Genomic DNA, 15,358 nt, shown 5'->3' with positions numbered 1-15,358 from the left:
ATAAATCAAACGTCAAATAAATATTGATTATTTTTCTTTGAACTTATCTTTTTATCAATCATTTAATTAATTTTTTTTATCTAGCTGTGAGTCGTGAGTATAATTTACATCTGCATTTTTTTTAATCTTTCAGTCTTTAAGTGTGTTAAGGATTGAAGAAAAAGACGAAAACTAATATAAAGAAGCAAAAGAGATGTTGTTTTACAATGAATTTACCATCGCACATAGCCTTGAATGATAAATAATAGTGACTATCAATACTGTATTTGAACATGAGCATTTCTTTGCATATAAAAATATTACCATTTCGTCTATGAAAGGTTTTTTTTTATTATACAAGAAGATTTAATCTTACGTCCAAATCAATTAAAATTTTATCAAAATATCCTCTGTGATTGTTTAAAATGTAAATTGACTTGTACAAACAATGACGCTAATCGCATATCTGCCTCCTTTCGTCTTTCATAGTGACAGATAAACTATGTAAAACAAACACAACGAATAGTTGATATATTAAAATTCCGTTGTCAAAAGGAAAAAAACCACAAATGTTTCGTTCAATGTTCCGAAAAATAGGTTAGGCACTTGAAATGAACAAAGATCGACTAACAATAGGCCGTATATTTACCTATAACTGTGAACGTTTACGTATTGTGATATCTGGTAGAGACTGGTCTCATTCGCAATTATGTCCAATCGTCTTTTGTACTAACCAATAGTTCAGAAACAAGGGATTCGATTTTTATTTTGTGAATTAGTTTATTATTCGAACAGTGAAAAACATTTGTTTACCTCGCAGGAATCCAAATGTAAAGTACATTAAGATGAACTGTACTGGTAGTTTAATTTAAGATCGTAAATACTAATTTCATAGTGAGCCAATATTTAGCAAACCTCTTATTCAATGAATCGTATAAGCTGTCATAACATTAACTTACCACCAATTTTACTGCACCAGATGCGCACTTGTATCTCTCCAATGATGCTCGAATCAGGAATATATGTTCTTCTAAAACAAATTACTAACGTTGAAATTTAAGGTTCATTAGCTTCAAAAGCACCGTTATTACTAGCATCTCAATGTTCCTGAATCTATCGAAAAACGGCCATCTGATTTTCTGACAGATTTAATTATGTTTATGCTACATCTACCCTTAATTTTTAATGCAAATTAATGAACAAGACAATAGGTTCTTCAAATTATTCAAATATACTGTTTATTCAGTAAAGTATCCTTCTTGTGAATTTGCAAAAAAAATATCAAAATAAAAACGAATACCTATTATCTGAGAAAAGCAACATGTAGAAATGTTCTCTATGCTGATTGATTGAATTGGTGTTGAAACACATAAATCTGAAGTGTGGGTTAAGAATATTACAATTTATTGAACAAATATCAGTTAAAGAACTTGTGATTTCGATAGAATAATACACTGATATATTTTTTTCAGAACGCTAGTAATATAATTTTGTTGTAGCGCTTTATGTAACAAGACACTTTGGACATTAAATAATAGTTGAAGAAATTTTTAAACGTGTGACCATTTATTTTTATACCTTCTTTTATGAAGATTGTAGTCCAGATCCTTGTAATGGACGTGGCGCATGTTACAACGGAAAGACTGATTATTATTGTCAATGTCAGATTGGATATACCGGACGTAATTGTCAAACAGGTACATGTAACAAAAAATCATTTTCTTTGCTATTTGTAAAAAATTAGACGGCAAAAAGATTGCGATTTCTCATGTTCATACGGAAAAATGCTTTTAATTGTTTACAAAATCTTTTCGATATCCAGGATCACCATATTTTTAAAACAAATGTAATGTCCAGTAGTATCTGAATAAAATTGAGAATGGAAATGGGGAATGTGTTTAAGAGACAACAACCCGACCATAGAATAGACAACAGCAGAAGGTCACAAATAGGTCTTCAATGCTGCGAGAAATTCCCTCACCCAGAGGCGTCCTTCAGCTGGCCCCTAAACAAATATATATACTAGTTCAGTGATAAAGGACGTAACACTAAACCCCAAATTATACACAAGAAACTTAAATTAAAATGATACAAGACTAACAAAGGCCAGAGGCTTCTGACTTGGGACAGGCGCAAAAATGCAACGGGGTTAAACATGTTTTTGAGATCTCAACCCTCCCCCTATACCTCTAGCCAATATAGAAAAGTAAACGCATAACAATACGCACAGTAAAATTCAGTTCAAGAGAAGTCCGAGTCCGATGTCAGAAGAGGTAACAAAAGAAAATAAACAAATTGAAGCTTTTTTTTTTATATTTGCTGGACTTGAAAACCAACAGCATAAAACAAGGAACAGGAATAATACACATTATAGCTTGGAAATTCAAATAATGAAAGGGGAGTACAGCTAAAATTGCAATTTACTGTATTAATAAGAACGAACGTTGTTCTTGTTTTTGTACATTATTATTATTTACATATGTTTATTTTCTGGCTTGAATTTTATAACGGTCGTCATTTCGAGGCCTTTTATAGCTGACTAAGCGGTATGGAATTTGCTCATGTTTGATGTCCGTACGGTGACCTTTAGTTGTTAATTTCGGTGTCATTTGGTCTTTTGTGGTGAGTTGTCTGTGGTAATATATATAAATATATACAGCATACGCAACTCATAGCTAACAACTGAATATTTTGGTGTTATTTTCAGTGTCGACAACACCTGCTGGTAGGTTGAATATAGTCGAATTTATTATTACAAAGATGAGTCTTTTCAAGACAGTTTTACCAATACTTAATATATATTACAGTATGACCTCTATCTATTTGTGAGGAATACAATTCTAAACTTTATTTTGGCATGTTTCCATTGAAAATATTGGATAATATGCCTTCTCCTATCCGTGACAGTGTTTGAATAGAACAACGTATAAACAAATTGTTCCCATTCGCTGAAGTGCTTCGACCTATAATTCTTTACTTTTTTTATATATTGTAACTTGGTTGGAGATTAGTCTGATTGACACTCATACCAAATCCTCTATATTCACTCATAAGTTCAGTAAAACAAAAACCAATAAAATATATATACTAGTACTCATAACTACTACACGCTATTTCAAAGTAAATTGCAATAATACATACGTGTATATTCTGTTTTCCCGGACATTTAATACATTGATCTAGCATGTTATGTTAGCATATTGTCTTTAAAAGACATGCATGTAACAGTCGTTTGTTTTTTAAATTTAGACTCCTATGTCGTAAAAGAGAGGCAAAACTTGTTTTGTTGTCGTTAACTGGTATACATTTTTACTTTTGTCTTTTTGCATTTATTTTTTATATATTGTGCAGCAACAACACATATATCGGGCTTAGGATCTATGCGTGAGTACATTTGTGATTTGTGAAATTGATAAAATTGATGAAAATATGTCATATATAACTAAATAGGTATTATTAAAAAAAGGACTAACAAAGACAAAAACCAATTGCAAGATTAGAAATCAGTACTGTCATTCAAAGGTTTCAATATCTTTCTTTTAAGTTCGTCATTTATATTTGTTAAATAAAAACCGTTTTGCAAATGTACCCTGTAGAAACGTATAGAAAGTGAAAGATAAAAGATAAACAACCATGTACACATTCATCCACCAAATTAGTTATATATTGATCAATGGTTAGTTTTTCTGTCTGGGTAATTTTTCCCCGTATCATTGAGTTGCTGCTTCATCGAGGCATACATCATGTGTCTTTTATATACACAAATGTTTTTATATATATATATATATCGTATGTTCAAGATTGTCTTTACTAATCGGCTAGTTGATAACCGTCTTTAAGACTCAAAGGCAAAAGGAAAAAACATTTTGCAAAGTTCTTTAATTCTATTTTTAGATATTTTGAGGATATTATTTTCCAATCAGAAAACCACATTTCAATGAGTTTTTACATCTTATATGTTCAAGGTCTGTTATACAATGTTTTTTGAATTTGTATCATGAGGTCTTGTAAATACCGAAACAAATAGAGGAATACAGTATGTGGGCGGTCATCGGTGTGCAGTAAAATCTGTATGATTTATGTAGCAGTTGTGATAATTTTGTCTTATTTAATGTTCGTCTTTTCGAGTATTGAGGACTGTCTATTGTTTTTTTTTAAACTTTGATTTTGCTTTTTGTTTATTTCAAATCTTTTTGGCATAATTTTGTCGATCTTCTTTCAAGTGTGGTTTTATTTTAGAAATTTTCTGATTTTTAACCTGTGAACTACGAATAAAATTGTACCTATCTTTACCGTATTAATGTCTTAATAGAATGGTATACAAATGAAGAAACATATAGGTATTTAATGCCTGATCTTTTTTAGCTATGTTACCGTCAGGTTTGCAGCAAACTGTAAACGGTAAGCACATACATTGCTGCTAAAGCTTTGCTAAAGCTATGCCAGAAAACTTATCACCTGCTAAAAATATTCCCAGTATTATTTTTAACTAAGAATTGGATTGAATAATAACATGTACGTTCACGTACAGTTACCAAGTTGACAACTAGATATTATTTTAGGTAGAAACCCTTTATCTGATAAATGTTGCTAAACAAAAGATGAAAATACACGAATTTACTTTCACCAAAGTTTATCTTTGGGTACTAATAAAAAGAGATCTCCACTGAAAAGCTCTGCCAGTGACCAAATCTATAAACAGCAAGTGCATAATCGTTGTATGATAATAATAACAAAATAAAAAAAAAATGAAATTTATATTAATATTCAACATCATGTTGTTAACTTCAAAATCATAAAGAGTAAAAAATAAAACACAGTCGAAATACATACTGTCCTTATTTTAGTCATGTAAGAGATGTCTTTGATAAGCTATATTGTATGTATATTCTCAATCATCAACTTAAATGTGTCTAAATTCATATGTGTTCATCCATAGTATAATATTTCGTTACAAGATGTAATTGATAAAATGTGTAATAATCTGTTTTTTGGCAATAAAATGTGATCTTCTTTTAACAGAGCATCATTGCAATAAACTTGGCTTACTCATGGATTTGGCTGTAGGGAAAGCTTTACATCAGCAAGGCGCTAAAGGCTGTGGTGGCAATTCAGCAGATGCAGTTCTAATCAAACATTGTCAAGCGCCTTCGTTTTCTGGATGGCGAAGAGGGCTGCAGGTTCACAACAATACTTTTACTTCAATACTACATGATACTAGATTAGTTATCTTTAATTTCATGTCATCTTTTTAAAAACGGAAATCTTCATTTACGCATGTTTCATACAGTTTGTTTCATGGAGGACTGATTAATAAGAACATGAACAAATTTTTCGTTAAAATAAGTAGCTAGACAGACGACAGTTAAATGTGTAGCGGATTGTATGGTTATCAAGATACTCATTTATGACACAATTTTAAATATTTGTACCAAAATTTCTTTTGTGTTTTTGTTTTATTTGTTAAAATTTTTTAATTTATTATCTGACCTTTCACACACTTGTTCACACAGGTCATCAACCATTGTAATCAGCTTAATCCATATACACCTGTAGGTGAATGGGACAGTGCAAGATTTACTAATAATATTGGAGTAATGACATCTTGTCAAAGTGGTGTTATTGAGGTATGTTTACAGTAAATACTATTTGCACTAGTATGATAAATAATTTTATATATTTTGTTGTTTGCAAAATACACGTATTGTAACACTAGGTATGATTTAATGTACTTTATACAATATTTGAGTGATGTTTTTATCTATACAATCAATACGGGCACTTTCACAATGTCAGTTTTGAAATAAACTGTTTGCGCATTATTCTTGATTTTGTACATGATCCAAGTTGTTGCAGATATTTAGCGTTGGTACATCAAACTTTTTGGAAAGACGTCCTAATCGTGATTTAGTTTGCTTCCAAGTATAAAATAAAATGTAGCAGCCTGTATTAATAATTTGAAATCAAGTCATAAGAAAATATGACTCTAATTGCTATCAATCAGTCTTTTGTGTACACAGATTTATTATTCTATTCATGTGAAAACGATTAAATCCCTGCATAAAAACACAAAATAATATTTGTATTTTCAATAGAAATAGCAGAAAACAGGGGATAAGATATTTGCAATAGAAAATTATCACTCAACAAACAAAAAATAACGGTCTAAACCTGAAAGATAAGTAAACAATCTGCAAGAGAAGAAATAAATCTGAAATGAACTAATTGAGTTGGTCATATGATCAGAGACGAAGTCGGTTCCTGTTCATTTTTCTACATTTGTTTTGTTCATGGCATATCACCAACGTGTCCGCTGAAATCTGATTTTATCAATGAAAACGGACCTAAGTTTGCGGACAGGATTGAATACAACAGAATCAATACATTGCGATTCAAATATAACACAAATATGTTTTGTTATGAGTGATTTTAAAAAGTCATTATGATAAATGCAATTGAAAAGATGACTTGGCTACCAACTCAGCAGAAATAACACCCTTCTAAACAATAAAAAGTTAAATCATAAAAGTATATGCCAGAAAGGCTGACAAAAAAGAAGTTTTGACATGAGTGAAATAAAAATATTGAGAGTCCTTGCCACTACTGGTAAAACGATGCTGAATACAACGACAATGTCACAATGGAACATGTGACGTCATGTGTGTTGTCATACAATAAAGCCATTATTATAGCAATTTCTCAACTATAATTTATCGATGTGGTCAACAGAATTTATTATTAAAATGAACTCAAATTATCCCGATAAACTTATACAATGGGTCGCTTTTCTTTAAAATCTCAGACGAGCAGATGAATATTGTTTATCTAGAAATGTAAAACTGCCTTTAAAAAAACACGTATACCTATAATGCATGTTGTTTTTAAATTTGTTGTATTATAAGGTCAATTTACTGAAATATTTAATGAGAAACACAGGAATGTTTTTTTTTTAACCGACAATTTGTTTTGGTTTGTTCTTGTCGGTTTTTTTTTGGTTTTTTTTTTAGAAACTTGTGCTTACCAGACAAAAACTACATTAAACGTTTACTTCTTCCTCTAAATTGTACCTGTGATAATGCACTGTCGATTCCGGATTTTGTGCTCTTCAACCAGGTTGGAATGATATATACGATTATGTGATTTTCCAATTCATAAGATTATGAATCAACATCAACGATCTAAAACATTGGTTACACTAACAAACGGTGATTTGTTTCATGCATATTTGTTTATATAATAATGTTTATTTTTCATATGATTTTATCTTGCAGATGATATCGCAGTCATGTGGTAGTCAGTTGAACCTCCATAATATTACATCTCCAGCATTCAATTCAGTATATACAATTGATTGGACGTAGTACATTGCATTGTCAACAACTTTAAAAAGATATGAATAAATGTTTTTAATTCAGTTGTCTTAAATCTATATTTAAATGCGCAAGTTTATAAAAAAGATAGTGTTGTGTATGTATTCATGGTTGATATTGTTGTTCTTTTTTATTGTTTAAGATTAAGTTGTAAGAGACAATAACAATCAAAACCAAGGAGTAAATTTATGAACCCTTGGCTGTGCTAATCCATGCAAAAAAGGAGCATACTCTTAAAGGTATTTTGGTCAACTGACGGTGGAGGATACCTTGCAATTTATGAACGATGTATGCGGTAGCTAACGATAAAGGCTACTGTGACTTTGAGATGAATATTTTATGTAGGTATTGTCTTTTGCGTTTTTTGTTTGTTGTAAAACAAGAATAATCTATGATATCGTTTTTTACGGTATTTTCCTTTGAAAGTCATTATAACGATAATTTCCTTCTCAAATATATGTGAGTGATATGGAAAATTGTCGCTAAAAACTAAGGGTGCACGTGTCCGTTGTTAATGAAATTAAATACGTCATCATAAAACAAAACAGCGATAAACAGATTATAGTTGATCACCTCAACTCGATTGCTTGTCTCACTTTCGCTGTACCTGCTCAATCGAGAGAATCAATATCGTTGATATGATCAACGATAATCTATAATAATGAAATGTTTGTCCACCTGATGATAGAGAGCATGGGTCTATTAGAATAAATACAAAGAAAGATTCAAAATCTCAAATGCTATTAGCGCAGATTAAATAATCCTATGTTTGCGATTTCAGACTATACTAGTTGTGAAAATGCTTTTGATGAAAACTTGGGTGTACATGACTATCGAGCAGGAATCATCTTATCAAGATACATGTCAATTAGATGTGCTGACTGTAAAAGCTAGGTTCACAATAGTTATCTTTCTGATTTAAAGTAAGGACAATACGTCTTTCTCAAGTAGATCACTTGACCCCAATTTCCTTTTCACTTTAAGTATAAGGGCGACTTTAACATTTGGTCTATTAGTCACATAAAGTGATAAATAATAGCTCAAAACAATATAGCACATGCACTCGTGTTCATTCAACTTGATAGGTGTTTGGTTTTACATTATGCAATATAAAGTTATACCAACGCTTAAAGTAACCAGTTTTTGTCATGAATTTGATGTATATGTTAGTCTCTAGATTTCACTTTGTTTTTGTATTGGTGTATCTTCGTTTGCTAGGATACTTTTAACAGTATAATAGCATTACGCGTTATACAGAAATAAAACATGATAAGGGGGAGGGGTATACATCTATATATCCAAAGGACATTAAGGGTATTAAATGGCAAAATCTAAAGCTTAAATACAATTAACGAATGAAAAACTGCGATAATCCTGACTTGATAAAGGCATTTTCTTATGAAAAAAGAGTGAATTAAACCGGATCTCACATGTATGGCAGTTGCATTGAATTCCATTATCTTGACAAAAATGTATGAGTAAAACGAACACACATGATAAAAAAGTAAAAAAAAAAAATGGGTACAGCAGTCAATATTGTCATATGATTTTAATCAGTATAAATCATATACCTGATTTGAAAAAATGAAACACAAAATGACATATCAATAGACGAGCTATTGAAACATTCTTGCAATATCCTCACTTTCTAAATAAACTAAACATCTAGTCCATCGGTAGTGGTAGTGAATAAAAACACTTCAAATTTTGTGCGTCCCTAACAAATTTCAGCATTCGTCCGGGATGCTCCAACTTAAATACTTTAATATCAGGTATTTATAAATACGACAAAACGATAAGAGTATTTTGAACGTAATAGACCTCCAAATCATCCAAGGCCAAATTAAATATCGTAAAATAATACGTTTATCAAGATTGAGTCTTGACTCACACCGAACAGAAAGCTATAAATAGCACTACGGTGACTAGTGTAACATCATTCAAACGTGACAACCAACGGTCTAATATATATAAAATACATGAAACGAAAGACACTTATGAACCACATCAACAAACAATAACTACTGAACATCAGATTTCTGACATAGAACAGGTGCAAACAAATGCAGCGGGTTTAAAAGTTTTAAGGATGTATTCTTCTGACTTTTCAGTCTCGTTCAGTCTCGTTGAAATATCGTTCTTGAATTATTTTCAAAACATGTGATACAAGTGGAAAATATCAATGAATTTTAAAAATATTATAATCAAACATAACTCTGTGAAAAAATTGTGTATTTACAATGAATGGTTTTTGAGTAATCCAGTTTTCAAATTTTACGACCAATCAAGTCAGTATTTTTAGCCAATATTTTGAGAAAATGGGTTAGGGATACAAAAAATGATTTTACAAGAATCATGTACATCCCATATCATTTTGGTCTTTTCAAATTTCTTAGATATGTATTTTTTCAATCATTTATAACAAAAAAAGTTGAAATAATATGCATTTTGTTCTTAAAACTGAGAAAAATCACAAAAATACAAAATTGACAGCATGGTAAATTTTACACAAAAAAGTGTCAAAATATGATAAAACTTTATTATAGTAACACCTACCCATAGTTTTAATAAGTAAAATTTATTCAGATTGGTCCCCTTCATCTTTATAGTAAGCATGAAAAAAAGTTTAATTGTGGAACTATGATTTTGTCACGATAATAGCCCAAAAATAGGTAAAATTTGATGAAAAATGGGAAAATCAGCAAAATTGGGCATTTTCAAAGGGCCGTAGCAAAAAATGAAGTGCACCACTATATGATTTTTTCTTCACCAAATATTTTGTTACAGTCTTATAAACCCAAAAATCAGGTTTAGAAAAAAGTTTAATTCTAGAAATTTTTGGCTCCTCAGAGGTGTACATCCTTAAAAGGTACGAAGCTTCCAACAAATCTAAATCGGAAGTGTAACATAGAAATACACATATCAATTGAAATGGCTTAACTCAATCAAAAGACATATAAATACAAGTGAACATACACTGAACGATTTGATCTATGCCATAAAATTGAGAATGGAAATGGGTAATGTGTCAAAGAGACAACAACCCGACCAAATAAAAAACAACAGCAGATGGTCACCAACAGGTCTTCAATGTAGCGAGAAATTCCCGCACCCGGAGGCGTCCTTCAGCTGGCCCCTAAACAAATATATACTAGTCCAGTGATGATGAACGCCATACTAATTTCCAAATTGTACACAAGAAACTAAAATTAAAATAATACAAGACTAACAAAGGCCAGAGGCTCCTGACTTGGGACAGGCGCAAAAATGCGGCGGGGTTAAACATGTTTGTGAGATCTCAACCCTCCCCCTATACCTCTAACCAATGTAGAAAAGTAAACGCATAACAATACGCACATTAAAATTCAGTTCAAGAGAAGTCCGAGTCTGATGTCAGAAGATGTCACATGTTTAAAGAAAATCAATACATAAGGGGTAGATGATAAACAATTTAAGAAAAACAACCATCACCTTGACCACAATGCCGTCAAATAAAATAATGTACTCAGGTAAATGAAAATAATGTTGTTGTAAGGTATACAGTTTAAATGGAGAACAAAATTATTTTTTAAATCTAATTATTACCTACAATTATAGAAAGTGGCTAAAACCCTCAAACAAAAAACAGTTAACTTGAACAAGGCTAAAACATTACATCACTTTTGATATTTGAATAAAAACACTATTTGGAACATTGTATAGATGAATGTCGGATTATTCACCCTTACAATGCAACACACGTGGTCATGCATCGTAATAGTGTTATTAAATATATTCTGTGCCATGTATATATGTCATTCTTATCTATCTAATTCAGTCCAAAGTGTGATCTGCAAGGCCACGACAATGGTAAGATCACGCTTAAATAATTTTTCAAAATAATATAAATGGTTATTTATGAATTGAGTTAGCAGTAGTATACCGCTGTTCGAAATTCATCAATCGATTGAGAAAACAAATATTTCAATTTGCAATTCTAACAAGCCCACATATCTTCAAAGGGTCTCTAGAAAAACTTTAACTTTATTTTAGTAAACAGAACATGTGACTCTATAACCTTATACTATGCTCTAGAATAAAGATAACGAAGGAAACTCACCATCAAAGACCAAATGACGCAGAATATAAGAACATATAAGGCGCCTATATGCTTTCAACGATGAGCAAAACACAAATTGTATGGTAAGCTTAAAAGGCTTCTATTGAGGTTGATTACTAACTTCATGCTGTCATTGACATGGAATAAAATAGCTTGCTTGCTATAAAATAATATTTACTGCAGATTTACAATCAGTGTAGACATGATTCTATCGTTATAGTGAAATCACAAATTATATCATGATACCAGCATGTTCATTAATGAATAAAAATAACAAAACCTGGAAAGGCTTAAATGAATTAAGGATGTATTTAGGTGAGGTTTTGAAATTTGTGTTATATGTTCGGACTCCTTGGTGTTTTTCCATACAAGACAATGTAAAATATTTTGCCCCATAACACCCATTTATTTTTTCATATAAGACTGAATAGCTCATGAAAGGTCATTTACCAAATTTTATGGGATTCTTGATTTTCTTTCTTCTGTTTTGAGACCAAAATTATACCAATGCAAATATAAGGTAAAAGTCCGAGTCAGCCTTTTCCCGCCATATTTTAAATCTCGTATATCTCGAAAAAGAGGTCCATTGCCTATCAATATTTTTAGCGTATTTTTATCCTTAATTGATGCTTTACCAGCTTATATTATCAATTTTAATTTCTTGATTTCTTAATTTTTACCTAACCTCACCTAAGTACATCCTTAACTATGTTCGAAATTTTGGAGGCAGAATATTGGCTCTTATTATACATTCTCCTTTGCTGTTAATTGTATGCTGCATTGTGATATTTGAAGAAAGTCTTTAAAAGAAATTGGAAACATTTTTCGCATTCGGAAGCAATTTATAGTAACAGGACGTTTATCGCCGTCATGTTGTTGATTGATTGATAAATATATAATAGAAGGGGGTATTTGCTTCAATTGAAATTTCTTTAATTAATTGATGCCTTATTGATAAAGTTGATATTCGTCCACAATTAAATATAAAACATGACATTTATCTATATGACTAGATTATTAGTTAATGTTTTACCCTAAAATCTACATGCACTATATATCTTACGTCGTTTATCATTTATTTTTAGGAAAGGTTCTCTTATCACTGGCTTGCACAAGGAGTTATGGCTGCAGTTTGTATCGTTCAATTAACTATGTCAGAAGTTCACTCTAGGACAACATGTGATTTCTATCCAATAGATGGAGTGATACAGAACTGGTATTACGAAAGCTATTTCCATCAACCTCCAAATAATGGCCATGGAACCAATATATTTGGTAGAAGATCATTTAGTTATGTACGCAACTGCCAATATACTGGAAGTTACAAAAACTATGGCGGTAAACATTTGATTCTGGTTTTCTGTCCAGTAAGTAAACTTCTTAGTTTTCTGTGTGATATATTTTTCACAACAAGCAACACAATTTTTTGTTTACAAATATCTAGTAATTACCAATAAGTATACCCCCATTGAGTAACATTTTTCCATTTTGTACGTAAATCCGCGTAACAACTCACCTTATTTTCATAATAAAAAGAACCTCGATGTTCAAATATTTATTATTATACTCCCAATTTCCTCCTCCATAGATTTTCAATTAATTTCATATATACATATCGAATGGTAGTTATTAAACATAAATGGTACCAAGTGAACTGTACCAGATGTACAAATTGCAAATACTTGTCAACTAACCCACAGAGGCCAACGGACGCTGATTTAAACAATTAAATGCAACAGTAAGACCTTCACCAATGGTGAAAATCCATAACATATATATAGTTATTAAAGGCTCTGGCGGTACACATTTTCAAACTATTCGAAAAGAAAATCATAGGCCATATTCATGTCTTTACAATTAACGGCAAACAGATATAAGATTAGATAAGATAAGATAAGATTTATTTTATCAAAGTATCACCATCCATTACAGTATCTATATATACATAAAGTCATAAGAACCTAACATTTAATAAAAGGAAAGAGAGTGAACAATTACAATCATTAAATAGAATGTAACAAACAATCCCTTCTCTCTCTCTGTATTTGTTTGCCTTTTTTATTTTTATATATCTGTATAGGTTAAAAACACGTTTCAAACGTATCAGATTAAGTAAAGAAAAGTATTTCAAAAATTTAAGACGTCCTTTACGGAAATAAACATAGGCTACCAGTGGTTTACTACGATAGAATAATATGTGTTTATAAGGTTTCAGATCACAGCTCAACTGAATTGGAATCTTCATCTGTTTATAGGATTCTGTAATGCAAGGTCGAATATGGGTAGATATTACCGGCGGACATTGTGCACCACAAGATTGTTGTCGTAAGTAGGATCTGAACACGTGTTATTTTAAAAATGTTCAGCTCTGGTTGAAACCCATATCGCATAATCAGCCAAGACACTGAAATCACAAATGTAAAACAAATCAAATGAGAAAACTAACGGTCTTATTTATGTACAAAATAATGAATGAAATCAAATTTAATTTACAGTAACAGACGATAACCATGGAATAACAGGCTTCTGATTTCGACATGCACATACAGAATGTAGTGCGGTTAAAGTAGTTGAAGGTGCACCAAACCTGGGACAGTGGTGTTATCGTACATCATTCGAACAAGCTATGAATATAAGTTGAATTATTTGCATAAAAAAACATGAAAGAGGTTTCAAATTGTTTAGAACAAATGAAGCTGCAACTAGCCGCCATCAGGAAATCGTAGAATCAGATGATCTTATTTGTACAAATTTGTATTCATATAATCTATGATATACACAAATATCATCCCTGCGTACTATATGATTAAATCAAAATTTAAATTTGGGTAAGTGTAAAAGATCGGGTCACATAAAACATATGTGTAAGAATATTTTCGTTAATCATATACGAATAAGGAAAACTATATATTTTGAATGTTTCTGTATTGGAGTACTGTCTGGTACACAATATGTGATATCTAGGAACATAGCAACACAAAGAAAAGTCTTTTAACTTTGGAAGTTATACAAATCCAATTACTGCCGCATACAATTTTTGAAAGGTTTTCATACTTTTTAAAACATCATTTTTTTTTCGTTTTTCGTTGGCTTTATGTGTCAATGGATGTGGGATGCAACATAAACTTTCTTGCATCCCGACATGTAACACTGGATTTATTTTAATTAATTGTATGACAACCTATATCTTGATATACCAATATTTGTGTTCACCATTTTAAACATTGGAATAATATATTTATTTTCTTTTACCATGTTTACAGTTGTGAATCGTAAGTAGATATTTGTATAATTGTAATATATAAACAAACATATTTTAAAAACATATATAATGTTTCAACATTAACACATATTTTTAAATCAAAGATGTATGAATTATTTATTTTTTTAAATATAAATAATATTATCGTGAAAGAATTCACATTATATGTATAAGTTATATAAATACTTAGTGTATATAACATTGGTTTAAAATTATGAAAAAGCTGAAAATGACATTCTATTTATTTTAACTTAGTTTATGTTATAGAATAAAACAATAATGAAAAGTATGAGTATTATTTATTTTTCAATTTTTCTTTTTAACAGACTGCACAAGCAATCCTTGCATGCAAGGATTGTGTTCAAATAATGCTAATGGATATACGTGTACATGTGATACAGGATATACTGGAATGAATTGTGATATACATCTATGTAAGTAACAGTTAGACCGGATAAAAAAATGTAGTGAGCATACGATTTTGTCAGATATAAACGAATAAAAGTTTCTGTTAAAATGACCTTCTGTCAGTGTTGGTAGGAGACATCTCAGAATATGTTCAGAACTCTTACATCGTGCGTAGAAAATACAACTGTTTTATATGTATTGTTGAGCATTTTTTTTTTGTGGTACTTTGTATTCAAATAG

General features: G+C 30.8%; 1 protein-coding gene across 1 annotated transcript; it reads left to right on the top strand.

Moving 5' to 3' along the window:
• Window positions 1-1,556: 1,556 nt before the first annotated feature.
• LOC143055870 (uncharacterized) lies at window positions 1,557-7,393 on the top strand. Its single transcript, XM_076228919.1, has 7 exons — window positions 1,557-1,676; window positions 2,687-2,704; window positions 3,331-3,363; window positions 4,345-4,380; window positions 5,002-5,159; window positions 5,493-5,606; window positions 7,251-7,393. Exons 3-7 carry the CDS (start codon window positions 3,360-3,362, stop codon window positions 7,338-7,340), a joined length of 402 nt encoding a protein of 133 aa, XP_076085034.1. The 5' UTR covers window positions 1,557-1,676; window positions 2,687-2,704; window positions 3,331-3,359; the 3' UTR covers window positions 7,341-7,393.
• The last annotated feature ends 7,965 nt before the right edge of the window (window positions 7,394-15,358 follow it).

This window comes from Mytilus galloprovincialis, chromosome 13 (genome assembly GCF_965363235.1).
Source record: "Mytilus galloprovincialis chromosome 13, xbMytGall1.hap1.1, whole genome shotgun sequence".
NCBI lineage: Eukaryota > Metazoa > Mollusca > Bivalvia > Mytilida > Mytilidae > Mytilus > Mytilus galloprovincialis.
The sequence above is the reverse complement of the archived record's forward strand: the minus strand, read 5'-3'. Positions and strand labels throughout refer to the sequence as shown.